Source organism: Pseudophryne corroboree, chromosome 8 (genome assembly GCF_028390025.1).
Source record: "Pseudophryne corroboree isolate aPseCor3 chromosome 8, aPseCor3.hap2, whole genome shotgun sequence".
NCBI lineage: Eukaryota > Metazoa > Chordata > Amphibia > Anura > Myobatrachidae > Pseudophryne > Pseudophryne corroboree.
Window position 1 is genome coordinate 7,788,401 of NC_086451.1, and position 26,529 is coordinate 7,814,929.

A 26,529-nucleotide genomic window follows, 5' to 3' on the forward strand; every position below is an offset into this window, starting at 1 on the left:
TGGGAAGAGGCAGACAGATGTCAGTGTAATCGTAAGAGACTTATCTGTATGTATGACTTTCAGGATGGAGTGTAATGTGATTAATGTGTGGTCCATCAGAAGATGAAAGTCCAGTAGATCATCCTGTATAATGGAAAGCTGTTTCTTCAGGATCAGACTCCGTCCAGTGTGATTGTAGCTTCAGTCTCCAGAGTATGGGCAGAACCCTTCATAGGGATCTGCAAGAAAGATTAATAGACGATATTTTATATAAAAGCATTCCCTGGATGTCATTTCCTTCCCATACCAAGGAATGGTTCTAGCCGTGTTCGACAGGAGAGCCTCCCTGCCCCGGGGGGTGACTGACCCCCCGACAGGAGAGCCTTACTACCCTGGGGGATGACTGACCCCCCGACAGGAGAGCCTTACTGTCCCGGGGGGGGTGACTGACCCAAGTCAGGAGAGCCTTACTGTCCCGGGGGGGGTGACTGACCCCTGACAGGAGAGCCCCACTGCCCGGGAGGTGACTGACTCCCATCTGGGGAGCCTGGCTGCCCATGGGGAACTGACCCTCATCAGGGGAGCCTTACCTGCACTTGGAGGACTGACCCCCATCAGGGGAGCCTTACTGCCCATGGAGGACTGACTCCCACCGTATATGATAAAGCACAGCTTGGGGAGGTTCTCGGGAAGCAGGGGTTACGGTATAGACCTTTATCCTGAGTCTACTAAGCACGTAACCCGTACGTTATCGCTGCCAGGGAGCATTTACGAGGAATTAGCATTGATCATTACTGATTATACCTGTCCAGTGGTAGATAAATTAAAGCTGATTACTGTGCAGGTTTTACAGTTCTAGTTTATGGTGGAGGTGGCGGAGAGATGGGAGAGGGCAGGGATGTCAGTAAGGGGAATAATCATGGTGGAGGTGGCGGAGAGATGGGAGAGGGCAGGGATGTCAGTAAGGGGAATAATCATGGTGGAGGTGGCGGAGAGATGGGAGAGGGCAGGGATGTCAGTAAGGGGAATAATCATGGTGGAGGTGGCGGAGAGATGGGAGAGGGCAGGGATGGAAGTAAGGGGAATAATCATGGTGGGGGTGGCGGAGAGATGGGAGAGGGCAGGGATGGAAGTAAGGGGAATAATCTTGGTGGAGGTGGCGGAGAGATGGGAGAGGGCAGGGATGTCAGTAAGGGGAATAATCATGGTGGAGGTGGCGGAGAGATGGGAGAGGGCAGGGATGGAAGTAAGGGGAATAATCATGGTGGAGGAGAGATGGGAGAGGGCAGGGATGTCAGTAAGGGGAATAATCATGGTGGAGGTGGCGGAGAGATGGGAGAGGGCAGGGATGGAAGTAAGGGGAATAATCATGGTGAGGTGGCGGAGAGATGGGAGAGGGCAGGGATGGAAGTAGGGAATAATCATGGTGGAGGTGGCGGAGAGATGGGAGAGGGCAGGGATGGAAGTAAGGGGAATAATCATGGTGGAGGTGGAGGAGAGATGGGAGAGGGCAGGGATGGAAGTAAGGGAAATAATCATGGTGGAGGAGAGATGGGAGAGGGCAGGGATGGAAGTAAGGGGAATAATCATGGTGGAGGTGGAGGAGAGATGGGAGAGGGTAGGGATGTCAGTAAGGGGAATAATCATGGTGGAGGTGGAGGAGAGATGGGAGAGGGCAGGGATGGAAGTAAGGGGAATAATCATGGTGGAGGTGGAGGAGAGATGGGAGAGGGCAGGGATGTCAGTAAGGGGAATAATCATGGTGGGGGTGGCGGAGAGATGGGAGAGGGCAGGGATGGAAGTAAGGGGAATAATCATGGTGGGGGTGGCGGAGAGATGGGAGAGGGCAGGGATGGAAGTAAGGGGAATAATCATGGTGGAGGTGGCGGAGAGATGGGAGAGGGCAGGGATGGAAGTAAGGGGAATAATCATGGTGAGGTGGCGGAGAGATGGGAGAGGGCAGGGATGGAAGTAAGGGGAATAATCATGGTGGAGGTGGCGGAGAGATGGGAGAGGGCAGGGATGGAAGTAAGGGGAATAATCAGGGTGAGGTGGCGGAGAGATGGGAGAGGGCAGGGATGGAAGTAAGGGGAATAATCATGGTGAGGTGGAGGAGAGATGGGAGAGGGCAGGGATGTCAGTAAGGGGAATAATCATGGTGGAGGTGGAGGAGAGATGGGAGAGGGCAGGGATGTCAGTAAGGGGAATAATCATGGTGGAGGTGGCGGAGAGATGGGAGAGGGCAGGGATGGAAGTAAGGGGAATAATCATGGTGGGGGTGACGGAGAGATGGGAGAGGGCAGGGATGTAAGTAAGGGGAATAATCATGGTGGAGGTGGCGGAGAGATGGGAGAGGGCAGGGATGGAAGTAAGGGGAATAATCATGGTGGAGGAGAGATGGGAGAGGGCAGGGATGGAAGGAAGGGGAATAATCATGGTGGAGGAGAGATGGGAGAGGGCAGGGATGGAAGTAAGGGGAATAATCATGGTGGAGGAGAGATGGGAGAGGGCAGGGATGGAAGTAAGGGGAATAATCATGGTGGAGGTGGAGGAGAGATGGGAGAGGGCAGGGATGTAAGTAAGGGGAATAATCATGGTGGAGGTGGCGGAGAGATGGGAGAGGGCAGGAATGGAAGTAAGGGGAATAATCATGGTGGAGGTGGCGGAGAGATGGGAGAGGGCAGGGATGGAAGTAAGGGGAATAATCATGGTGGAGGTGGAGGAGAGATGGGAGAGGGCAGGGATGGAAGTAAGGGGAATAATCATGGTGGAGGAGAGATGGGAGAGGGCAGGGATGGAAGGAAGGGGAATAATCATGGTGGAGGAGAGATGGGAGAGGGCAGGGATGGAAGGAAGGGGAATAATCATGGTGGAGGTGGAGGAGAGATGGGAGAGGGCAGGGATGGAAGTAAGGGGAATAATCATGGTGAGGTGGCGGAGAGATGGGAGAGGGCAGGGATGGAAGTAAGGGGAATAATCATGGTGGAGGTGGCGGAGAGATGGGAGAGGGCAGGAATGGAAGTAAGGGGAATAATCATGGTGAGGTGGCGGAGAGATGGGAGAGGGCAGGGATGGAAGTAAGGGGAATAATCATGGTGGAGGTGGCGGAGAGATGGGAGAGGGCAGGAATGGAAGTAAGGGGAATAATCATGGTGAGGTGGCGGAGAGATGGGAGAGGGCAGGGATGGAAGTCAGGGGAATAATGGTGGAGGTGGAGGAGAGATGGGAGAGGGCAGGGATGTCAGTAAGGGGAATAATCATGGTGGAGGAGAGATGGGAGAGGGCAGGGATGTCAGTAAGGGGAATAATCATGGTGGAGGTGGCGGAGAGATGGGAGAGGGCAGGGATGTCAGTAAGGGGAATAATCATGGTGGAGGTGGCGGAGAGATGGGAGAGGGCAGGGATGGAAGTAAGGGGAATAATCATGGTGGGGGTGGCGGAGAGATGGGAGAGGGCAGGGATGTCGGGAATAATCATGGTGGGGGTGGCAGAGAAATGGGAGAGGGCAGGGATGTAAGTAAGGGGAATAATCATGGTGGAGGTGGCGGAGAGATGGGAGAGGGCAGGAATGGAAGTAAGGGGAATAATCATGGTGGAGGTGGCGGAGAGATGGGAGAGGGCAGGAATGGAAGTAAGGGGAATAATCATGGTGAGGTGGCGGAGAGATGGGAGAGGGTAGGGATGTCAGTAAGGGGAATAATCATGGTGGAGGTGGAGGAGAGATGGGAGAGGGCAGGGATGTCAGTAAGGGGAATAATCATGGTGGAGGAGAGATGGGAGAGGGCAGGGATGTCAGTAAGGGGAATAATCATGGTGGAGGTGGAGGAGAGATGGGAGAGGGCAGGGATGTCAGTAAGGGGAATAATCATGGTGGAGGTTGCGGAGAGATGGGAGAGGGCAGGGATGGAAGTAAGGGGAATAATCATGGTGGAGGAGAGATGGGAGAGGGCAGGGATGGAAGTAAGGGGAATAATCATGGTGGAGGTGGAGGAGAGATGGTAGAGGGCAGGGATGTCAGTAAGGGGAATAATCATGGTGAGGTGGAGGAGAGATGGGAGAGGGCAGGGATGGAAGTAAGGGGAATAATCATGGTGAGGTGGAGGAGAGATGGGAGAGGGCAGGGATGGAAGTAAGGGGAATAATCATGGTGGAGGTGGCGGAGAGATGGGAGAGGGCAGGGATGTCAGTAAGGGGAATAATCATGGTGAGGTAGAGGAGAGATGGGAGAGGGCAGGGATGTAAGTAAGGGGAATAATCATGGTGAGGTGGAGGAGAGATGGGAGAGGGCAGGGATGGAAGTAAGGGGAATAATCATGGTGGAGGTGGCGGAGAGATGGGAGAGGGCAGGGATGTCAGTAAGGGGAATAATCATGGTGAGGTAGAGGAGAGATGGGAGAGGGCAGGGATGTAAGTAAGGGGAATAATCATGGTGAGGTGGAGGAGAGATGGGAGAGGGCAGGGATGGAAGTAAGGGGAATAATCATGGTGGAGGTGGCGGAGAGATGGGAGAGGGCAGGGATGTCAGTAAGGGGAATAATCATGGTGGAGGTGGCGGAGAGATGGGAGAGGGCAGGGATGTCAGTAAGGGGAATAATCATGGTGGAGGTGGCGGAGAGATGGGAGAGGGCATGGATGTCAGTAAGGGGAATAATCATGGTGGAGGTGGAGGAGAGATGGGAGAGGGCAGGGATGTCAGTAAGGGGAATAATCTTGGTGGAGGTGGAGGAGAGATGGGAGAGGGCAGGGATGTCCGTAAGGGGAATAATCATGGTGGAGGTGGCGGAGAGATGGGAGAGGGCAGGGATGTCAGTAAGGGGAATAATCATGGTGGAGGTGCAGGAGAGATGGGAGAGGGCAGGGATGTCAGTAAGGGGAATAATCATGGTGAGGTGGCGGAGAGATGGGAGAGGGCATGGATGTCAGTAAGGGGAATAATCATGGTGGAGGTGGAGGAGAGATGGGAGAGGGCAGGGATGTCAGTAAGGGGAATAATCATGGTGGAGGAGAGATGGGAGAGGGCAGGGATGTCAGTAAGGGGAATAATCATGGTGGAGGTGGAGGAGAGATGGGAGAGGGCATGGATGTCAGTAAGGGGAATAATCATGGTGGAGGTGGAGGAGAGATGGGAGAGGGCAGGGATGTCAGTAAGGGGAATAATCATGGTGGAGGTGGAGGAGAGATGGGAGAGGGCAGGGATGTCAGTAAGGGGAATAATCATGGTGGAGGTGGTGGAGAGATGGGAGAGGGCAGGGATGTCAGTAAGGGGAATAATCATGGTGGAGGTGGAGGAGAGATGGGAGAGGGCATGGATGTCAGTAAGGGGAATAATCATGGTGGAGGTGGAGGAGAGATGGGAGAGGGCAGGGATGTCAGTAAGGGGAATAATCATGGTGGAGGTGGAGGAGAGATGGGAGAGGGCAGGGATGTCAGTAAGGGGAATAATCATGATGGAGGTGGCGGAGAGATGGGAGAGGGCAGGGATGGAAGTAAGGGGAATAATCATGGTGGAGGTGGCGGAGAGATGGGAGAGGGCAGGGATGGAAGTAAGGGGAATAATCATGGTGGAGGTGGCGGAGAGATGGGAGAGGGCAGGGATGGAAGTAAGGGGAATAATCATGGTGGAGGTGGCGGAGAGATGGGAGAGGGCAGGGATGGAAGTAAGGGGAATAATCATGGTGGAGGTGGAGGAGAGATGGGAGAGGGTAGGGATGTCAGTAAGGGGAATAATCATGGTGGAGGTGGCGGAGAGATGGGAGAGGGCAGGGATGGAAGTAAGGGGAATAATCTTGGTGGAGGAGAGATGGGAGAGGGCAGGGATGTCAGTAAGGGGAATAATCATGGTGGAGGTGGCGGAGAGATGGGAGAGGGCAGGGATGGAAGTAAGGGGAATAATCATGGTGGGGGTGGCGGAGAGATGGGAGAGGGCAGGAATGGAAGTAAGGGGAATAATCATGGTGAGGTGGCGGAGAGATGGGAGAGGGCAGGGATGGAAGTAAGGGGAATAATCATGGTGGAGGTGGCGGAGAGATGGGAGAGGGCAGGGATGGAAGTAAGGGGAATAATCATGGTGGAGGTGGCGGAGAGATGGGAGAGGGCAGGGATGTAAGTAAGGGGAATAATCATGGTGGAGGTGGAGGAGAGATGGGAGAGGGCAGGGATGTCAGTAAGGGGAATAATCATGGTGGAGGAGAGATGGGAGAGGGCAGGGATGTCAGTAAGGGGAATAATCATGGTGGAGGTGGCGGAGAGATGGGAGAGGGCAGGGATGTCAGTAAGGGGAATCATGGTGGAGGTGGCGGAGAGATGGGAGAGGGCAGGGATGGAAGTAAGGGGAATAATCTTGGTGGAGGTGGAGGAGAGATGGGAGAGGGCAGGGATGTCAGTAAGGGGAATAATCATGGTGGAGGTGGCGGAGAGATGGGAGAGGGCAGGGATGGAAGTAAGGGGAATAATCATGGTGGGGGTGGCGGAGAGATGGGAGAGGGCAGGAATGGAAGTAAGGGGAATAATAATGGTGAGGTGGCGGAGAGATGGGAGAGGGCAGGGATGGAAGTAAGGGGAATAATCATGGTGGAGGTGGCGGAGAGATGGGAGAGGGCAGGGATGGAAGTAAGGGGAATAATCATGGTGGAGGTGGCGGAGAGATGGGAGAGGGCAGGGATGTAAGTAAGGGGAATAATCATGGTGGAGGTGGAGGAGAGATGGGAGAGGGCAGGGATGTCAGTAAGGGGAATAATCATGGTGGAGGAGAGATGGGAGAGGGCAGGGATGTCAGTAAGGGGAATAATCATGGTGGAGGTGGCGGAGAGATGGGAGAGGGCAGGGATGTCAGTAAGGGGAATAATCATGGTGGGGGTGGCGGAGAGATGGGAGAGGGCAGGGATGTCGGGAATAATCATGGTGGGGGTGGCAGAGAAATGGGAGAGGGCAGGGATGTAAGTAAGGGGAATAATCATGGTGGAGGTGGCGGAGAGATGGGAGAGGGCAGGAATGGAAGTAAGGGGAATAATCATGGTGAGGTGGCGGAGAGATGGGAGAGGGCAGGGATGTCAGTAAGGGGAATAATCATGGTGGAGGTGGAGGAGAGATGGGAGAGGGCAGGGATGTCAGTAAGGGGAATAATCATGGTGGAGGAGAGATGGGAGAGGGCAGGGATGTCAGTAAGGGGAATAATCATGGTGGAGGTGGCGGAGAGATGGGAGAGGGCAGGGATGGATGTAAGGGGAATAATCATGGTGGAGGAGAGATGGGAGAGGGCAGGGATGGAAGTAAGGGGAATAATCCTGGTGAGGTGGAGGAGAGATGGGAGAGGGCAGGGATGTCAGTAAGGGGAATAATCATGGTGAGGTGGAGGAGAGATGGGAGAGGGCAGGGATGGAAGGGGAATAATCATGGTGAGGTGGAGGAGAGATGGTAGAGGGCAGGGATTTCAGTAAGGGGAATAATCATGGTGAGGTGGAGGAGAGATGGGAGAGGGCAGGGATGGAAGTAAGGGGAATAATCATGGTGAGATGGGAGAGGGCAGGGATGGAAGTAAGGGGAATAATCATGGTGGAGGTGGCGGAGAGATGGGAGAGGGCAGGGATGTCAGTAAGGGGAATAATCATGGTGGAGGTGGAGGAGAGATGGGAGAGGGCAGGGATGGAAGTAAGGGGAATAATCATGGTGGCGGAGAGATGGGAGAGGGCAGGGATGTCAGTAAGGGAATAATCATGGTGGAGGTGGAGGAGAGATGGGAGAGGGCAGGGATGTCAGTAAGGGGAATAATCATGGTGGAGGTGGAGGAGAGATGGGAGAGGGCAGGGATGTCAGTAAGGGGAATAATCATGGTGGAGGTGGCGGAGAGATGGGAGAGGGCAGGGATGGAAGTAAGGGGAATAATCATGGTGGAGGTGGAGGAGAGATGGGAGAAGGCAGGGATGTCAGTAAGGGGAATAATCATGGTGGAGGAGAGATGGGAGAGGGCAGGGATGTCAGTAAGGGGAATAATCATGGTGGAGGTGGAGGAGAGATGGGAGAGGGCAGGAATGTCAGTAAGGGGAATAATCATGGTGGAGGAGAGATGGGAGAGGGCAGGGATGGAAGTAAGGGGAATAATCATGGTGGAGGAGAGATGGGAGAGGGCAGGGATGTCAGTAAGGGGAATAATCATGGTGGAGGTGGCGGAGAAATGGGAGAGGGCAGGGATGTCAGTAAGGGGAATAATCATGGTGGGGGTGGCGGAGAGATGGGAGAGGGCAGGGATGTCAGTAAGGGGAATAATCATGGTGGGGGTGGCGGAGAGATGGGAGAGGGCAGGGATGTCAGTAAGGGGAATAATCATGGTGGAGTTGGCGGAGAAATGGGAGAGGGCAGGGATGTCAGTAAGGGGAATAATCATGGTGGAGGTGGAGGAGAGATGGGAGAGGGCAGGGATGTCAGTAAGGGGAATAATCATGGTGGAGGTGGCAGAGAGATGGGAGAGGGCAGGGATGTCAGTAAGGGGAATAATCATGGTGGAGGTGGCAGAGAGATGGGAGAGGGTAGGGATGTCAGTAAGGGGAATAATCATGGTGGAGGTGGCGGAGAGATGGGAGAGGGCAGGGATGGAAGTAAGGGGAATAATCTTGGTGGAGGTGGAGGAGAGATGGGAGAGGGCAGGGATGTCAGTAAGGGGAATAATCATGGTGGAGGTGGCGGAGAGATGGGAGAGGGCAGGGATGGAAGTAAGGGGAATAATCATGGTGGGGGTGGCGGAGAGATGGGAGAGGGCAGGGATGTCGGGAATAATCATGGTGGGGGTGGCAGAGAAATGGGAGAGGACAGGGATGTAAGTAAGGGGAATAATCATGGTGGAGGTGGCGGAGAGATGGGAGAGGGCAGGAATGGAAGTAAGGGGAATAATCATGGTGAGGTGGCGGAGAGATGGGAGAGGGCAGGGATGTCAGTAAGGGGAATAATCATGGTGGCGGAGAGATGGGAGAGGGCAGGGATGTAAGTAAGGGGAATAATCATGGTGGAGGTGGAGGAGAGATGGGAGAGGGCAGAGATGTCAGTAAGGGGAATAATCATGGTGGAGGAGAGATGGGAGAGGGCAGGGATGTCAGTAAGGGGAATAATCATGGTGGAGGTGGCGGAGAGATGGGAGAGGGCAGGGATGTCAGTAAGGGGAATAATCATGGTGGAGGTGGAGGAGAGATGGGAGAGGGCAGGGATGTCAGTAAGGGGAATAATCATGGTGGAGGTGGCGGAGAGATGGGAGAGGGCAGGGATGGAAGTAAGGGGAATAATCATGGTGGGGGTGGCGGAGAGATGGGAGAGGGCAGGAATGGAAGTAAGGGGAATAATCATGGTGGAGGTGGCGGAGAGATGGGAGAGGGCAGGGATGGAAGTAAGGGGAATAATCATGGTGGAGGTGGAGGAGAGATGGGAGAGGGCAGGGATGTCAGTAAGGGGAATAATCATGGTGGAGGAGAGATGGGAGAGGGCAGGGATGTCAGTAAGGGGAATAATCATGATGGAGGTGGCGGAGAGATGGGAGAGGGCAGGGATGGAAGTAAGGGGAATAATCATGGTGGAGGTGGCGGAGAGATGGGAGAGGGCAGGGATGGAAGTAAGGGGAATAATCATGGTGGAGGTGGCGGAGAGATGGGAGAGGGCAGGGATGGAAGTAAGGGGAATAATCATGGTGGAGGTGGAGGAGAGATGGGAGAGGGTAGGGATGTCAGTAAGGGGAATAATCATGGTGGAGGTGGCGGAGAGATGGGAGAGGGCAGGGATGGAAGTAAGGGGAATAATCTTGGTGGAGGTGGAGGAGAGATGGGAGAGGGCAGGGATGTCAGTAAGGGGAATAATCATGGTGGAGGTGGCGGAGAGATGGGAGAGGGTAGGGATGGAAGTAAGGGGAATAATCATGGTGGGGGTGGCGGAGAGATGGGAGAGGGCAGGAATGGAAGTAAGGGGAATAATCATGGTGAGGTGGCGGAGAGATGGGAGAGGGCAGGGATGGAAGTAAGGGGAATAATCATGGTGGAGGTGGCGGAGAGATGGGAGAGGGCAGGGATGGAAGTAAGGGGAATAATCATGGTGGAGGTGGCGGAGAGATGGGAGAGGGCAGGAATGGAAGTAAGGGGAATAATCATGGTGGAGGTGGAGGAGAGATGGGAGAGGGCAGGGATGTCAGTAAGGGGAATAATCATGGTGGAGGTGGCGGAGAGATGGGAGAGGGCAGGGATGTCAGTAAGGGGAATAATCATGGTGGAGGTGGCGGAGAGATGGGAGAGGGCAGGGATGGAAGTAAGGGGAATAATCATGGTGGGGGTGGCGGAGAGATGGGAGAGGGCAGGGATGTCGGGAATAATCATGGTGGGGGTGGCAGAGAAATGGGAGAGGGCAGGGATGTAAGTAAGGGGAATAATCATGGTGGAGGTGGCGGAGAGATGGGAGAGGGCAGGAATGGAAGTAAGGGGAATAATCATGGTGAGGTGGCGGAGAGATGGGAGAGGGCAGGGATGTCAGTAAGGGGAATAATCATGGTGGAGGAGAGATGGGAGAGGGCAGGGATGTCAGTAAGGGGAATAATCATGGTGGAGGAGAGATGGGAGAGGGCAGGGATGTCAGTAAGGGGAATAATCATGGTGGAGGTGGAGGAGAGATGGGAGAGGGCAGGGATGTCGGTAAGGGGAATAATCATGGTGGAGGTGGCGGAGAGATGGGAGAGGGCAGGGATGGATGTAAGGGGAATAATCATGGTGGAGGAGAGATGGGAGAGGGCAGGGATGGAAGTAAGGGGAATAATCATGGTGAGGTGGAGGAGAGATGGGAGAGGGCAGGGATGTCAGTAAGGGGAATAATCATGGTGAGGTGGAGGAGAGATGGGAGAGGGCAGGGATGGAAGTAAGGGGAATAATCATGGTGAGGTGGAGGAGAGATGGTAGAGGGCAGGGATGTCAGTAAGGGGAATAATCATGGTGAGGTGGAGGAGAGATGGGAGAGGGCAGGGATGGAAGTAAGGGGAATAATCATGGTGAGGTGGAGGAGAGATGGGAGAGGGCAGGGATGGAAGTAAGGGGAATAATCATGGTGGAGGTGGCGGAGAGATGGGAGAGGGCAGGGATGTCAGTAAGGGGAATAATCATGGTGGAGGTGGAGGAGAGATGAGAGAGGGCAGGGATGGAAGTAAGGGGAATAATCATGGTGGCGGAGAGATGGGAGAGGGCAGGGATGTCAGTAAGGGGAATAATGATGGTGGAGGTGGAGGAGAGATGGGAGAGGGCAGGGATGTCAGTAAGGGGAATAATCATGGTGGAGGTGGAGGAGAGATGGGAGAGGGCAGGGATGTCAGTAAGGGGAATAATCATGGTGGAGGTGGCGGAGAGATGGGAGAGGGCAGGGATGGAAGTAAGGGGAATAATCATGGTGGAGGTGGAGGAGAGATGGGAGAGGGCAGGGATGTCAGTAAGGGGAATAATCATGGTGGAGGTGGAGGAGAGATGGGAGAGGGCAGGGATGTCAGTAAGGGGAATAATCATGGTGGAGGGGGAGGAGAGATGGGAGAGGGCAGGGATGTCAGTAAGGGGAATAATCATGGTGGAGGAGAGATGGGAGAGGGCAGGGATGGAAGTAAGGGGAATAATCATGGTGGAGGAGAGATGGGAGAGGGCAGGGATGTCAGTAAAGGGAATAATCATGGTGGAGGTGGCGGAGAAATGGGAGAGGGCAGGGATGTCAGTAAGGGGAATAATCATGGTGGGGGTGGCGGAGAGATGGGAGAGGGCAGGGATGTCAGTAAGGGGAATAATCATGGTGGGGGTGGCGGAGAGATGGGAGAGGGCAGGGATGTCAGTAAGGGGAATAATCATGGTGGAGTTGGCGGAGAAATGGGAGAGGGCAGGGATGTCAGTAAGGGGAATAATCATGGTGGAGGAGAGATGGGAGAGGGCAGGGATGTCAGTAAGGGGAATAATCATGGTGGAGGTGGCAGAGAGATGGGAGAGGGTAGGGATGTCAGTAAGGGGAATAATCATGGTGGAGGTGGCGGAGAGATGGGAGAGGGCAGGGATGGAAGTAAGGGGAATAATCTTGGTGGAGGTGGAGGAGAGATGGGAGAGGGCAGGGATGTCAGTAAGGGGAATAATCATGGTGGAGGTGGCGGAGAGATGGGAGAGGGCAGGGATGGAAGTAAGGGGAATAATCATGGTGGGGGTGGCGGAGAGATGGGAGAGGGCAGGGATGTCGGGAATAATCATGGTGGGGGTGGCAGAGAAATGGGAGAGGGCAGGGATGTAAGTAAGGGGAATAATCATGGTGGAGGTGGCGGAGAGATGGGAGAGGGCAGGAATGGAAGTAAGGGGAATAATCATGGTGAGGTGGCGGAGAGATGGGAGAGGGCAGGGATGTCAGTAAGGGGAATAATCATGGTGGCGGAGAGATGGGAGAGGGCAGGGATGTAAGTAAGGGGAATAATCATGGTGGAGGTGGAGGAGAGATGGGAGAGGGCAGGGATGTCAGTAAGGGGAATATTCATGGTGGAGGAGAGATGGGAGAGGGCAGGGATGTCAGTAAGGGGAATAATCATGGTGGAGGTGGCGGAGAGATGGGAGAGGGCAGGGATGTCAGTAAGGGGAATAATCATGGTGGAGGTGGCGGAGAGATGGGAGAGGGCAGGGATGGAAGTAAGGGGAATAATCATGGTGGGGGTGGCGGAGAGATGGGAGAGGGCAGGGATGTCGGGAATAATCATGGTGGGGGTGGCAGAGAAATGGGAGAGGGCAGGGATGTAAGTAAGGGGAATAATCATGGTGGAGGTGGCGGAGAGATGGGAGACGGCAGGGATGTCAGTAAGGGGAATAATCATGGTGGAGGTGGCGGAGAGATGGGAGAGGGCAGGGATGTCAGTAGGGGAATAATCATGGTGGGGGTGGCGGAGAGATGGGAGAGGGCAGGGATGTCGGGAATAATCATGGTGGGGGTGGCAGAGAAATGGGAGAGGGCAGGGATGTAAGTAAGGGGAATAATCATGGTGGAGGTGGAGGAGAGATGGGAGATGGCAGGGATGTCAGTAAGGGGAATAATCATGGTGGAGGTGGCGGAGAGATGGGAGAGGGCAGGGATGTCAGTAAGGGGAATAATCATGGTGGAGGTTGCAGAGAGATGGGAGAGGGCAGGAATGGAAGTAAGGGGAATAATCATGGTGAGGTGGCGGAGAGATGGGAGAGGGCAGGGATGTCAGTAAGGGGAATAATCATGGTGGAGGTGGAGGAGAGATGGGAGAGGGCAGGGATGGAAGTAAGGGGAATAATCATGGTGAGATGGGAGAGGGCAGGGATGGAAGTAAGGGGAATAATCATGGTGGAGGTGGCGGAGAGATGGGAGAGGGCAGGGATGGAAGTAAGGGGAATAATCATGGTGGAGGTGGCGGAGAGATGGGAGAGGGCAGGGATGGAAGTAAGGGGAATAATCATGGTGGAGGTGGAGGAGAGATGGGAGAGGGTAGGGATGTCAGTAAGGGGAATAATCATGGTGGAGGTGGCGGAGAGATGGGAGAGGGCAGGGATGGAAGTAAGGGGAATAATCTTGGTGGAGGTGGAGGAGAGATGGGAGAGGGCAGGGATGTCAGTAAGGGGAATAATCATGGTGGAGGTGGCGGAGAGATGGGAGAGGGTAGGGATGGAAGTAAGGGGAATAATCATGGTGGGGGTGGCGGAGAGATGGGAGAGGGCAGGAATGGAAGTAAGGGGAATAATCATGGTGAGGTGGCGGAGAGATGGGAGAGGGCAGGGATGGAAGTAAGGGGAATAATCATGGTGGAGGTGGCGGAGAGATGGGAGAGGGCAGGGATGGAAGTAAGGGGAATAATCATGGTGGAGGTGGCGGAGAGATGGGAGAGGGCAGGAATGGAAGTAAGGGGAATAATCATGGTGGAGGTGGAGGAGAGATGGGAGAGGGCAGGGATGTCAGTAAGGGGAATAATCATGGTGGAGGTGGCGGAGAGATGGGAGAGGGCAGGGATGTCAGTAAGGGGAATAATCATGGTGGAGGTGGCGGAGAGATGGGAGAGGGCAGGGATGGAAGTAAGGGGAATAATCATGGTGGGGGTGGCGGAGAGATGGGAGAGGGCAGGGATGTCGGGAATAATCATGGTGGGGGTGGCAGAGAAATGGGAGAGGGCAGGGATGTAAGTAAGGGGAATAATCATGGTGGAGGTGGCGGAGAGATGGGAGAGGGCAGGAATGGAAGTAAGGGGAATAATCATGGTGAGGTGGCGGAGAGATGGGAGAGGGCAGGGATGTCAGTAAGGGGAATAATCATGGTGGAGGAGAGATGGGAGAGGGCAGGGATGTCAGTAAGGGGAATAATCATGGTGGAGGAGAGATGGGAGAGGGCAGGGATGTCAGTAAGGGGAATAATCATGGTGGAGGTGGAGGAGAGATGGGAGAGGGCAGGGATGTCGGTAAGGGGAATAATCATGGTGGAGGTGGCGGAGAGATGGGAGAGGGCAGGGATGGATGTAAGGGGAATAATCATGGTGGAGGAGAGATGGGAGAGGGCAGGGATGGAAGTAAGGGGAATAATCATGGTGAGGTGGAGGAGAGATGGGAGAGGGCAGGGATGTCAGTAAGGGGAATAATCATGGTGAGGTGGAGGAGAGATGGGAGAGGGCAGGGATGGAAGTAAGGGGAATAATCATGGTGAGGTGGAGGAGAGATGGTAGAGGGCAGGGATGTCAGTAAGGGGAATAATCATGGTGAGGTGGAGGAGAGATGGGAGAGGGCAGGGATGGAAGTAAGGGGAATAATCATGGTGAGGTGGAGGAGAGATGGGAGAGGGCAGGGATGGAAGTAAGGGGAATAATCATGGTGGAGGTGGCGGAGAGATGGGAGAGGGCAGGGATGTCAGTAAGGGGAATAATCATGGTGGAGGTGGAGGAGAGATGAGAGAGGGCAGGGATGGAAGTAAGGGGAATAATCATGGTGGCGGAGAGATGGGAGAGGGCAGGGATGTCAGTAAGGGGAATAATGATGGTGGAGGTGGAGGAGAGATGGGAGAGGGCAGGGATGTCAGTAAGGGGAATAATCATGGTGGAGGTGGAGGAGAGATGGGAGAGGGCAGGGATGTCAGTAAGGGGAATAATCATGGTGGAGGTGGCGGAGAGATGGGAGAGGGCAGGGATGGAAGTAAGGGGAATAATCATGGTGGAGGTGGAGGAGAGATGGGAGAGGGCAGGGATGTCAGTAAGGGGAATAATCATGGTGGAGGTGGAGGAGAGATGGGAGAGGGCAGGGATGTCAGTAAGGGGAATAATCATGGTGGAGGGGGAGGAGAGATGGGAGAGGGCAGGGATGTCAGTAAGGGGAATAATCATGGTGGAGGAGAGATGGGAGAGGGCAGGGATGGAAGTAAGGGGAATAATCATGGTGGAGGAGAGATGGGAGAGGGCAGGGATGTCAGTAAAGGGAATAATCATGGTGGAGGTGGCGGAGAAATGGGAGAGGGCAGGGATGTCAGTAAGGGGAATAATCATGGTGGGGGTGGCGGAGAGATGGGAGAGGGCAGGGATGTCAGTAAGGGGAATAATCATGGTGGGGGTGGCGGAGAGATGGGAGAGGGCAGGGATGTCAGTAAGGGGAATAATCATGGTGGAGTTGGCGGAGAAATGGGAGAGGGCAGGGATGTCAGTAAGGGGAATAATCATGGTGGAGGAGAGATGGGAGAGGGCAGGGATGTCAGTAAGGGGAATAATCATGGTGGAGGTGGCAGAGAGATGGGAGAGGGTAGGGATGTCAGTAAGGGGAATAATCATGGTGGAGGTGGCGGAGAGATGGGAGAGGGCAGGGATGGAAGTAAGGGGAATAATCTTGGTGGAGGTGGAGGAGAGATGGGAGAGGGCAGGGATGTCAGTAAGGGGAATAATCATGGTGGAGGTGGCGGAGAGATGGGAGAGGGCAGGGATGGAAGTAAGGGGAATAATCATGGTGGGGGTGGCGGAGAGATGGGAGAGGGCAGGGATGTCGGGAATAATCATGGTGGGGGTGGCAGAGAAATGGGAGAGGGCAGGGATGTAAGTAAGGGGAATAATCATGGTGGAGGTGGCGGAGAGATGGGAGAGGGCAGGAATGGAAGTAAGGGGAATAATCATGGTGAGGTGGCGGAGAGATGGGAGAGGGCAGGGATGTCAGTAAGGGGAATAATCATGGTGGCGGAGAGATGGGAGAGGGCAGGGATGTAAGTAAGGGGAATAATCATGGTGGAGGTGGAGGAGAGATGGGAGAGGGCAGGGATGTCAGTAAGGGGAATATTCATGGTGGAGGAGAGATGGGAGAGGGCAGGGATGTCAGTAAGGGGAATAATCATGGTGGAGGTGGCGGAGAGATGGGAGAGGGCAGGGATGTCAGTAAGGGGAATAATCATGGTGGAGGTGGCGGAGAGATGGGAGAGGGCAGGGATGGAAGTAAGGGGAATAATCATGGTGGGGGTGGCGGAGAGATGGGAGAGGGCAGGGATGTCGGGAATAATCATGGTGGGGGTGGCAGAGAAATGGGAGAGGGCAGGGATGTAAGTAAGGGGAATAATCATGGTGGAGGTGGCGGAGAGATGGGAGACGGCAGGGATGTCAGTAAGGGGAATAATCATGGTGGAGGTGGCGGAGAGATGGGAGAGGGCAGGGATGTCAGTAGGGGAATAATCATGGTGGGGGTGGCGGAGAGATGGGAGAGGGCAGGGATGTCGGGAATAATCATGGTGGGGGTGGCAGAGAAATGGGAGAGGGCAGGGATGTAAGTAAGGGGAATAATCATGGTGGAGGTGGAGGAGAGATGGGAGATGGCAGGGATGTCAGTAAGGGGAATAATCATGGTGGAGGTGGCGGAGAGATGGGAGAGGGCAGGGATGTCAGTAAGGGGAATAATCATGGTGGAGGTTGCAGAGAGATGGGAGAGGGCAGGAATGGAAGTAAGGGGAATAATCATGGTGAGGTGGCGGAGAGATGGGAGAGGGCAGGGATGTCAGTAAGGGGAATAATCATGGTGGAGGTGGAGGAGAGATGGGAGAGGGCAGGGATGTCAGTAAGGGGAATAATCATGGTGGAGGAGAGATGGGAGAGGGCAGGGATGTCAGTAAGGGGAATCATGGTGGAGGTGGAGGAGAGATGGGAGAGGGCAGGGATGTCAGTAAGGGGAATAATCATGGTGGAGGTGGCGGAGAGATGGGAGAGGGCAGGGATGGAAGTAAGGGGAATAATCATGGTGGAGGTGGAGGAGAGATGGGAGAGGGCAGGGATGGAAGTAAGGGGAATAATCATGGTGGAGGAGAGATGGGAGAGGGCAGGGATGGAAGTAAGGGGAATAATCATGGTGGAGGTGGAGGAGAGATGGGAGAGGGCAGGGATGTCAGTAAGGGGAATAATCATGGTGGAGGTGGAGGAGAGATGGGAGAGGGCAGGGATGTCAGTAAGGGGAATAATCGAGGTGGAGGAGAGATGGGAGAGGGCAGGGATGTCAGTAAGGGGAATAATCATGGTGGAGGAGAGATGGGAGAGGGCAGGGATGGAAGTAAGGGGAATAATCATGGTGGAGGAGAGATGGGAGAGGGCAGGGATGTCAGTAAGGGGAATAATCATGGTGGGGGTGGCGGAGAAATGGGAGAGGGCAGGGATGTCAGTAAGGGGAATAATCATGGTGGAGGTGGCGGAGAGATGGGAGAGGGCAGGGATGTCAGTAAGGGGAATAATCATGGTGGGGGTGGCGGAGAGATGGGAGAGGGCAGGGATGTCAGTAAGGGGAATAATCATGGTGGAGGTGGAGGAGAGATGGGAGAGGGCAGGGATGTCAGTAAGGGGAATAATCATGGTGGGGGTGGCGGAGAGATGGGAGAGGGCAGGGATGTCAGTAAGGGGAATAATCATGGTGGAGTTGGCGGAGAAATGGGAGAGGGCAGGGATGTCAGTAAGGGGAATAATCATGGTGGAGGAGAGATGGGAGAGGGCAGGGATGTCAGTAATGGGAATAATCATGGTGGAGGTGGCAGAGAGATGGGAGAGGGCAGGGATGTCAGTAAGGGGAATAATCATGGTGGAGGTGGCAGAGAGATGGGAGAGGGTAGGGATGTCAGTAAGGGGAATAATCATGGTGGAGGTGGCGGAGAGATGGGAGAGGGCAGGGATGGAAGTAAGGGGAATAATCTTGGTGGAGGTGGAGGAGAGATGGGAGAGGGCAGGGATGTCAGTAAGGGGAATAATCATGGTGGAGGTGGCGGAGAGATGGGAGAGGGCAGGGATGGAAGTAAGGGGAATAATCATGGTGGGGGTGGCGGAGAGATGGGAGAGGGCAGGGATGTCGGGAATAATCATGGTGGGGGTGGCAGAGAAATGGGAGAGGGCAGGGATGTAAGTAAGGGGAATAATCATGGTGGAGGTGGCGGAGAGATGGGAGAGGGCAGGAATGGAAGTAAGGGGAATAATCATGGTGAGGTGGCGGAGAGATGGGAGAGGGCAGGGATGTCAGTAAGGGGAATAATCATGGTGGCGGAGAGATGGGAGAGGGCAGGGATGTAAGTAAGGGGAATAATCATGGTGGAGGTGGAGGAGAGATGGGAGAGGGCAGGGATGTCAGTAAGGGGAATAATCATGGTGGAGGAGAGATGGGAGAGGGCAGGGATGTCAGTAAGGGGAATAATCATGGTGGAGGTGGCGGAGAGATGGGAGAGGGCAGGGATGTCAGTAAGGGGAATAATCATGGTGGGGGTGGCGGAGAGATGGGAGAGGGCAGGGATGTCGGGAATAATCATGGTGGGGGTGGCAGAGAAATGGGAGAGGGCAGGGATGTAAGTAAGGGGAATAATCATGGTGGAGGTGGAGGAGAGATGGGAGATGGCAGGGATGTCAGTAAGGGGAATAATCATGGTGGAGGTGGCGGAGAGATGGGAGAGGGCAGGGATGTCAGTAAGGGGAATAATCATGGTGGAGGTTGCAGAGAGATGGGAGAGGCCAGGAATGGAAGTAAGGGGAATAATCATGGTGAGGTGGCGGAGAGATGGGAGAGGGCAGGGATGTCAGTAAGGGGAATAATCATGGTGGAGGAGAGATGGGAGAGGGCAGGGATGTCAGTAAGGGGAATAATCATGGTGGAGGAGAGATGGGAGAGGGCAGGGATGTCAGTAAGGGGAATAATCATGGTGGAGGTGGAGGAGAGATGGGAGAGGGCAGGGATGTCAGTAAGGGGAATAATCATGGTGGAGGTGGCGGAGAGATGGGAGAGGGCAGGGATGGAAGTAAGGGGAATAATCATGGTGGAGGTGGAGGAGAGATGGGAGAGGGCAGGGATGGAAGTAAGGGGAATAATCATGGTGGAGGAGAGATGGGAGAGGGCAGGGATGGAAGTAAGGGGAATAATCATGGTGGAGGTGGAGGAGAGATGGGAGAGGGCAGGGATGTCAGTAAGGGGAATAATCATGGTGGAGGTGGAGGAGAGATGGGAGAGGGCAGGGATGTCAGTAAGGGGAATAATCATGGTGGAGGTGGAGGAGAGATGGGAGAGGGCAGGGATGTCAATAAGGGGAATAATCATGGTGGAGGAGAGATGGGAGAGGGCAGGGATGGAAGTAAGGGGAATAATCATGGTGGAGGAGAGATGGGAGAGGGCAGGGATGTCAGTAAGGGGAATAATCATGGTGGGGGTGGCGGAGAAATGGGAGAGGGCAGGGATGTCAGTAAGGGGAATAATCATGGTGGAGGTGGCGGAGAGATGGGAGAGGGCAGGGATGTCAGTAAGGGGAATAATCATGGTGGGGGTGGCGGAGAGATGGGAGAGGGCAGGGATGTCAGTAAGGGGAATAATCATGGTGGAGGTGGAGGAGAGATGGGAGAGGGCAGGGATGTCAGTAAGGGGAATAATCATGGTGGAGTTGGCGGAGAAATGGGAGAGGGCAGGGATGTCAGTAAGGGGAATAATCATGGTGGGGGTGGCGGAGAGATGGGAGAGGGCAGGGATGTCAGTAAGGGGAATAATCATGGTGGAGTTGGCGGAGAAATGGGAGAGGGCAGGGATGTCAGTAAGGGGAATAATCATGGTGAGGTGGAGGAGAGATGGGAGAGGGCAGGGATGGAAGTAAGGGGAATAATCATGGTGGAGGTGGCAGAGAGATGGGAGAGGGCAGGGATGTCAGTAAGGGGAATAATCATGGTGGAGGTGGCAGAGAGATGGAGAGGGCAGGGATGTCCGTAAGGGGAATAATCTTATTACTGGAATAATATGTGACACCTCTGTACTTATGATACATTTATTTCATTTCCCTTTATTGCATTCCAGGATCCATATTTAAAGGGTTTGAAGAAGCCACAATTAACTTCCCTCCCACATACAAGTTTGATGTTGGCTGTGACAAATACGACTCCTCATCCAAAGAGAGAACCCCGTCCTACACGGTAAGTGCTACATGTTACTGGTCTGTGTGTTGCAGCCATGTATTATGGCAGAGGTATGCCTGTGTTAGGGGATTGTGTAATGTGTACGATACATGCTAAAGTATAGACAGGACCTTCTGCCATTACCCTCCCATGACTCGCGCGCTTACTGGCCTGCCCTGAGTGACTCGCATGCTCCCTGTCCTGGACAGGCTTGCTTGTCTTGCACGCTCACTGCCCACCTCTGACTCGCTCTATGCCCTGGCCTGACTCACTCACTCGCTGCTCTGGCCTGACTCGCTCACCTCACACGCTCTCTGCCCTGGCCTGACCCGCTCACCTCACGCACTCTCTGCCCTGGCCTGACTCGCTCACCTCACGCGCTCTGTGGCCTGACTCGCTCACTCACTGCCCTGGCCTGACTCGCTCACTCGCTGCCCTGGCCTGACTCGCTCACTCGCTGCCCTGGCCTGACTCGCTCACTCGCTGCCCTGGCCTGACTCGCTCACTCGCTGCCCTGGCCTGACTCGCTCACTCGCTGCCCTGGCCTGTCTCGCTCACTCGCTGCCCTGGCCTGACTCGCTCACTCGCTGCCCTGGCCTGACTCGCTCACTCGCTGCCCTGGCCTGACTCGCTCACTCGCTGCCCTGGCCTGACTCGCTCACTCGCTGCCCTGGCCTGACTCGCTCACTCGCTGCCCTGGTCTGACCCGCTCACCTCACGTGCTCTCTGCCCTGTCCTGACTCGCTCGCTCTCTGCCCTGTCCTGACTCGCTCGCTCTCTGCCCTGTCCTGACTCGCTCGCTCTCTGCCCTGTCCTGACTCGCTCGCTCTCTGCCCTGTCCTGACTCGCTCGCTCTCTGCCCTGTCCTGACTCGCTCGCTCTCTGCCCTGTCCTGACTCGCTCGCTCTCTGCCCTGTCCTGACTCGCTCGCTCTCTGCCCTGGCCTGACTCGCTCGCTCTCTGCCCTGGCCTGACTCGCTCGCTCTCTGCCCTGGCCTGACTCGCTCGCTCTTTGCCCTGGCCTGACTCGCTCGCTCTTTGCCCTGGCCTGACTCGCTCGCTTTTTGCCCTAGCCTGACTCGCTCGCTTTTTGCCCTGGCCTGACTTGCTCGCTCTCTGCCCTGACTCGCTCGCTCCCTTCCCCTTCTGGCTCACTCGCTGCCCTGGCCTGACTCGCTCACCTCACGCACTCTCTGCCCTGGCCTGACTCGCTCACTCGCTGCCCTGGCCTGACTCGCTCACTCGCTGCCCTGGCCTGACTCGCTCACCTTGCAAGCTCACTGCCCTGGCCTGACTCGCTCACCTTGCAAGCTCACTGCCCTGGCCTAATCTTAATGTGTACACTCTGGAATAAATTGCATAGCCTCCTACTGTTCCAGTTCTTGCAGAACACCTGTCGGGATTACCCTCTTCCCTACAGGCAGCAGACATGACGTTGTCACAGCTTGTGGAATTACTGTATGATTATGTCTGTCACTGCAGGACAGGGTGCTGTACAAGAGTCGGCATAAAGGCGACATCCGTGTTCTCAAATACGATTCTTGCTCGGAGATAAAGACCTCTGACCACCGGCCGGTGTTTGGGTTGTTTGAAGTTCGGATAAGACCTGGAAGAGACAAGTGAGTGATGCTCTGCGTGGGCTTTATGTGCCCAGTAGTTCCCCTGTCTGATAGATCATATATGTAATGGTATTGGGAGTATATAGGCTATATACAAATGTCACTAATACATAACTGGAAGAGCTCTTTTTGTATCCTGTGAGGAAATGTATAAAGTAAAATTGATAGACTATGTAGGGAATCTGCAATTTAGATGATTGCACTACAGTCATCCTCCATCCCCGGAGTGTCCTCCTGCTGTGTCTTACAGGAATCATCCTCCCCAGGAGCAGGTACCGTACAGCAGTGCTTCCCAAACCTGGTCCTCAAGGCTCCTCAACAGGCCAGGTTTTAAGGATATCTATGCTTAAGCACAGGTGGCCTACTTAGTACATCAGTTTAATTATACCATCTGTGCAGAAGCATGGATATCTAACCTGGACTGTTGGAATGCCTTGAGGACTGAGTTTGGGAAACTCTGGTGTATAGTGATGCATCGTCGGTAGTCGTAGGGCCAGTAGCCATTGTGTGATATCGGGTGTTTGGTTGGCACTGCAATGCCGGAACTCTAGAGTGCAGCATCGCATAGGCGAGAGGGAAGTCATCTCTATTATTATTTTACTTTTATTTTGAGTAATTTACCTACTTTGTTAACGTATTAATGTTCGGGTCTGTGCGTTCAAGCTTTGCTGGCCCCTCCTAAGTCCCCATATTACGTTTCAGCATTCCGCTGGCCGCCGGGCTGTTTGACCGCGAGCTGTATTTGCTGGGCATGAAGAGACGGAGTTCACGAGAGCAGCCGAAGCATCAAGCACTAAAGAATCAAAAAAGCAGCAGCGTCTGCGCAATCTCCTGAAGGACGGAGCGCGGAGGGGAGGACGTGTAGGAAGTGCACCAGAGGCCTTCTCTGTGGATCCAGCTATTCTGTGGGCTGAGCCAATATTCACTTATAGAGAGGCAGAGAAGCGTGCTGGGGGGGGGGTATATAATTACACAGGTGTGTAGCGTCACTGTAAGGTAAGTACATTTGTATCTGTGCTCCTAGAGGATCGGCTGGAATAAAATCCCTGAGAGTCACTAACGCTACTCGCCCTGTGTTCCAGCGCTCCGTCCCACCGTCTCCACGCGTTTCACACAAGTCATTCATTCCGCTATTTATACTCTGTGTGTACCAATGATGTGTGTGAACGCCGTCGTTCACACACACATATCGCGTCGGCCCTGCAGCACACACGATAACCAATATATCTACAGATATAATGGTGCATTGCTGTGTGTGTACTGATAGACAGCCGACCGCCCGCACACATGCTGCAGCAGCCGACGGTGATTGACAGCTGACATGGGCGGCGCATGTAAAACCCCGTCCAGTTCGTGACGTCAGTCATGACGGATCGGGCAGTGTATATGCGCAACACTCTGCCCGATCCGGCTATAGATATATCTGCAGATTCATTGATCTTATATCTATCAGTGTGTACCCAGTGTTACTGGTATATAAATAAGATTATGTTTAAACAAGGGACAACTAGTTTCATACAAACAAAAGAAACCCAATAATAGATGCGATTATACTTCCTGTAATTAAGTAGTATATAAAAATGTGTCCCCGCACACACCGGTCATCAGATAGCCGCACTTAGCGCGGCCTCTGCGACTTACACGCACCTTCTGAAAATATGCGTCGTCTTCTGCTCCTTTATACCGATTATTTTGTAATAAAGTTCTAATCCTGAATACATAATACAATATTAGGGAATTTAGACGCAAAATGCCGGTAAAGTATAACAGACTGAGATCCTCTGAGTGACCCGCGTCATCTGCCACATCTTCCCACAGGATTAGCTATTTACTACACTGTGAGTTCAGGAAGTAGTACGGAATCTGGGTAAAAAGCCAAACGACAGGTGCACTATACCGGTGACTCGCCACGCATCGTTATTCCTGATCTGCCACCATCCAATCCATTTACACACATCCTACGTACCGTGCTTGGAGGCAGATTCAGAGATGGGACACTATAGCTACAGCCGATGTGTATGTGACGCAGTATCCGTCATCTGAGTAACCCTCCGTGTACTCAGGGTGGCAGGGAAAGTCACGCGGCTCAAGCAAATGAAACTACAGGGGGTCATTCCGAGTTTATCGCTCGTTAGCAGTTTTTAGCAGCCATGCAAACGCTATGCCGCCGCCCACTGGGAGTGTATCTTAGCTTAGCAGACGTGCGAACGTTTTTATCGCAGAGCACCTGCAAAAATTTTTGTGTAGTTTCAGAGTAGCTCAAAACCTACTCGGCGCTTGCGATCACTAGACTATTCAGTTCCGGATTTGCCGTCACACACCCGCCCAGCGTTCGCCCAGCCACGCCTGCGTTTTCCCTGGCACGCCTGCATTTTTCCGAACACTCCTTGAAAACGGTCTGTTGACACCCAGAAACGCCCACTTCATGTCAATCACTCTGCGGCCAGCAGTGCGACTGAAATGCATCGCTAGACCCTGTGCAAAACTGCATCGTTCGTTGTGCCCGTATGTCGCGCGTGCGCATTGCGCCGCATATGCATGCGCAGAACTACTGTTTTTTAGCCGGATCGCTGCGCTGCCAACATATGCAGCTAGTGATCAACTTGGAATGACACCCTACGTCTCTGGTACAGCAGCTTAAATAAAATATTCAGTCTACTTCCCCGCCAGGCCATCGCTGCTTCCCCTCACGGCCATTACACTGCGCCTCATATCAGTCATACTGTCCCAGCATCAGGTGTAAGATGGCGGCTGGCGGACACACGGTCACACACTGAGGTGCGTAGTGTCATCAGATATCAGCCATACTGTCCCAGCATCAGGTGTAAGATGGCGGCTGGCGGACACACGGTCACACACTGAGGTGTGTAGTGTCATCAGATATCAGCCATACTGTCCCAGCATCAGGTGTAAGATGGCTGCTGGCGGACACACGGTCACACACTGAGGTGCGCCAACTTGTCGCGGTGTACGGTGATAGTATCATGTCATGGGAACAGGTTTGGGTTTGGTGCACTGCCTTTGATAATGGCAGGACAGGCGTTCAACATGAAAAGCATTCCGCCTGGCCAAGAACCAAACTGGTCTCTGTGACATGACGTTATCACCCTCGTATTACAGGAAGTTCAAGAAGAGACTGATTACGTGCCTTAGCCTTATTAGTACGGACGGTGTCTATCACAAGTATTTATATATCACCACCAATTACACAGCGCTGTACAGAGTGTTCTTCCAGCTGAGCCCCCTATGAGTACAGACCATCTAGTTCTTACCGTAGTGTCAGTGATGCTATTACACGTGTAAGTAAATGCTCTTCTATTAATCCCAACACCGTTCCTTTATTCTCTGTATGTAAATACAGGTTTAGCCCACAATAGCTGCGTCCAGTCTACGTGACGGGAGCACTTTCCCTCCAGCTCCCACGTTCATTGTCATCATACTGTCATCAACGTTTCCGGCTGTTAAATGACTAAACTGTGTGTTTATGCTGCTGACCAAAATCGGATGAGAATCATGTTTACATCCCCAGGGACCATTCTCCGCAGCGCGTTTCCCCCCTACCCCCACCAGCTCTGATAATGTAATCTAATCGCAGACCTGCAGAGGGCGCACCTAATTCTCTACTGACACTTTATCTGTGGACTGCTGCCTTGTGTTGTACTGTACAGTAATATATGTAAATATATATTTATCTCTGACCACATAATAAAATGATCCCTGACCCCTTGGCTGTTGTGTGTTTAATGGAAGTGTCCGTTTGTCATGATGGCACAGCAGCGTATAGATATATACCGTGCAGTGGATGTACGGGCAGGTGCTGCAGGGCTGACGCCGTTGTTTACAGACATGGCTGGTACTCGCCCACCAGCGCACCCACGGTGTATGGGCCAGTGTGTACCCAGCATAAGTCATGTTTGTACCACTCTCTGTGTAATGAGAAATGTCGCTGGGGCAGCTTGCAGAGAACGGGGGCACGTGGCAGGATTTACACCAAACCACAGCGACCAGACGTTTCTCATATCTACAATACACCCATATGTTGTACAAAATCTTTACTTACTCAGTCGTTACCTCCTAGAGCAGTGATGGCTAACCTTGACACTCCAGCTGTTGTTGAACTACACATCCCAGCATGCCCTGCATCAGTTTTAGCAAGGCCAAATAGCAAAACTGTAGCAGGGCATGCTGGGATGTTTAGTTCAACAACAGCTGGAGTGTCAAGGTTAGCCATCACTGTCCTAGAGCAATACTTACTGGGCTTCCCCTTCCCCAGACCTTCACCCCTGCGATCTATACTGGATGCAGCAGTTGTACTCTTTCTGGGGGGGGGGGGGGGGGGGGGTTTCCCTCAACCGTTTTCCCTCAACCGTTTTCCCTCAACCGTTTTCCCTCAACCGTTTTCCTTCTGCTCTCCGTCCCTACATTGTCCACATTGGGGGTAATTCTGAGTTGAACGCAGCAGGAACTTTGTTAGCAGTTGGGCAAAACCATGTGCACTGCAGGTGGGGCAGATGTAACATGTGCAGAGAGTTAGATTTGGGTGGGTTATTT

General features: G+C 53.8%; 1 protein-coding gene and 1 long non-coding RNA gene across 3 annotated transcripts in view; one reads left to right on the forward strand and one right to left on the reverse strand.

The window, feature by feature from the left end:
• Nucleotides 1–25,706, forward strand: part of INPP5E (inositol polyphosphate-5-phosphatase E) — a 53,094-nt gene extending 27,388 nt beyond the window's left edge. For both annotated transcript variants that reach the window (XM_063935859.1, XM_063935860.1), the window contains exons 9-11: nucleotides 20,262–20,377; nucleotides 21,842–21,978; nucleotides 22,681–25,706. In XM_063935859.1, coding sequence (XP_063791929.1) covers nucleotides 20,262–20,377; nucleotides 21,842–21,978; nucleotides 22,681–22,813 — 386 coding nt within the window. In that variant the 3' untranslated portion in view covers nucleotides 22,814–25,706. The remainder of the gene's footprint in view (nucleotides 1–20,261; nucleotides 20,378–21,841; nucleotides 21,979–22,680) is intronic.
• The window catches only part of LOC134948088 (uncharacterized), a 26,887-nt gene continuing 358 nt past the window's right edge, over nucleotides 1–26,529 (reverse strand). Inside the window, exon 2 of the long non-coding RNA XR_010182904.1 lies at nucleotides 1–218. This is a non-coding gene — a long non-coding RNA (uncharacterized LOC134948088). The remainder of the gene's footprint in view (nucleotides 219–26,529) is intronic.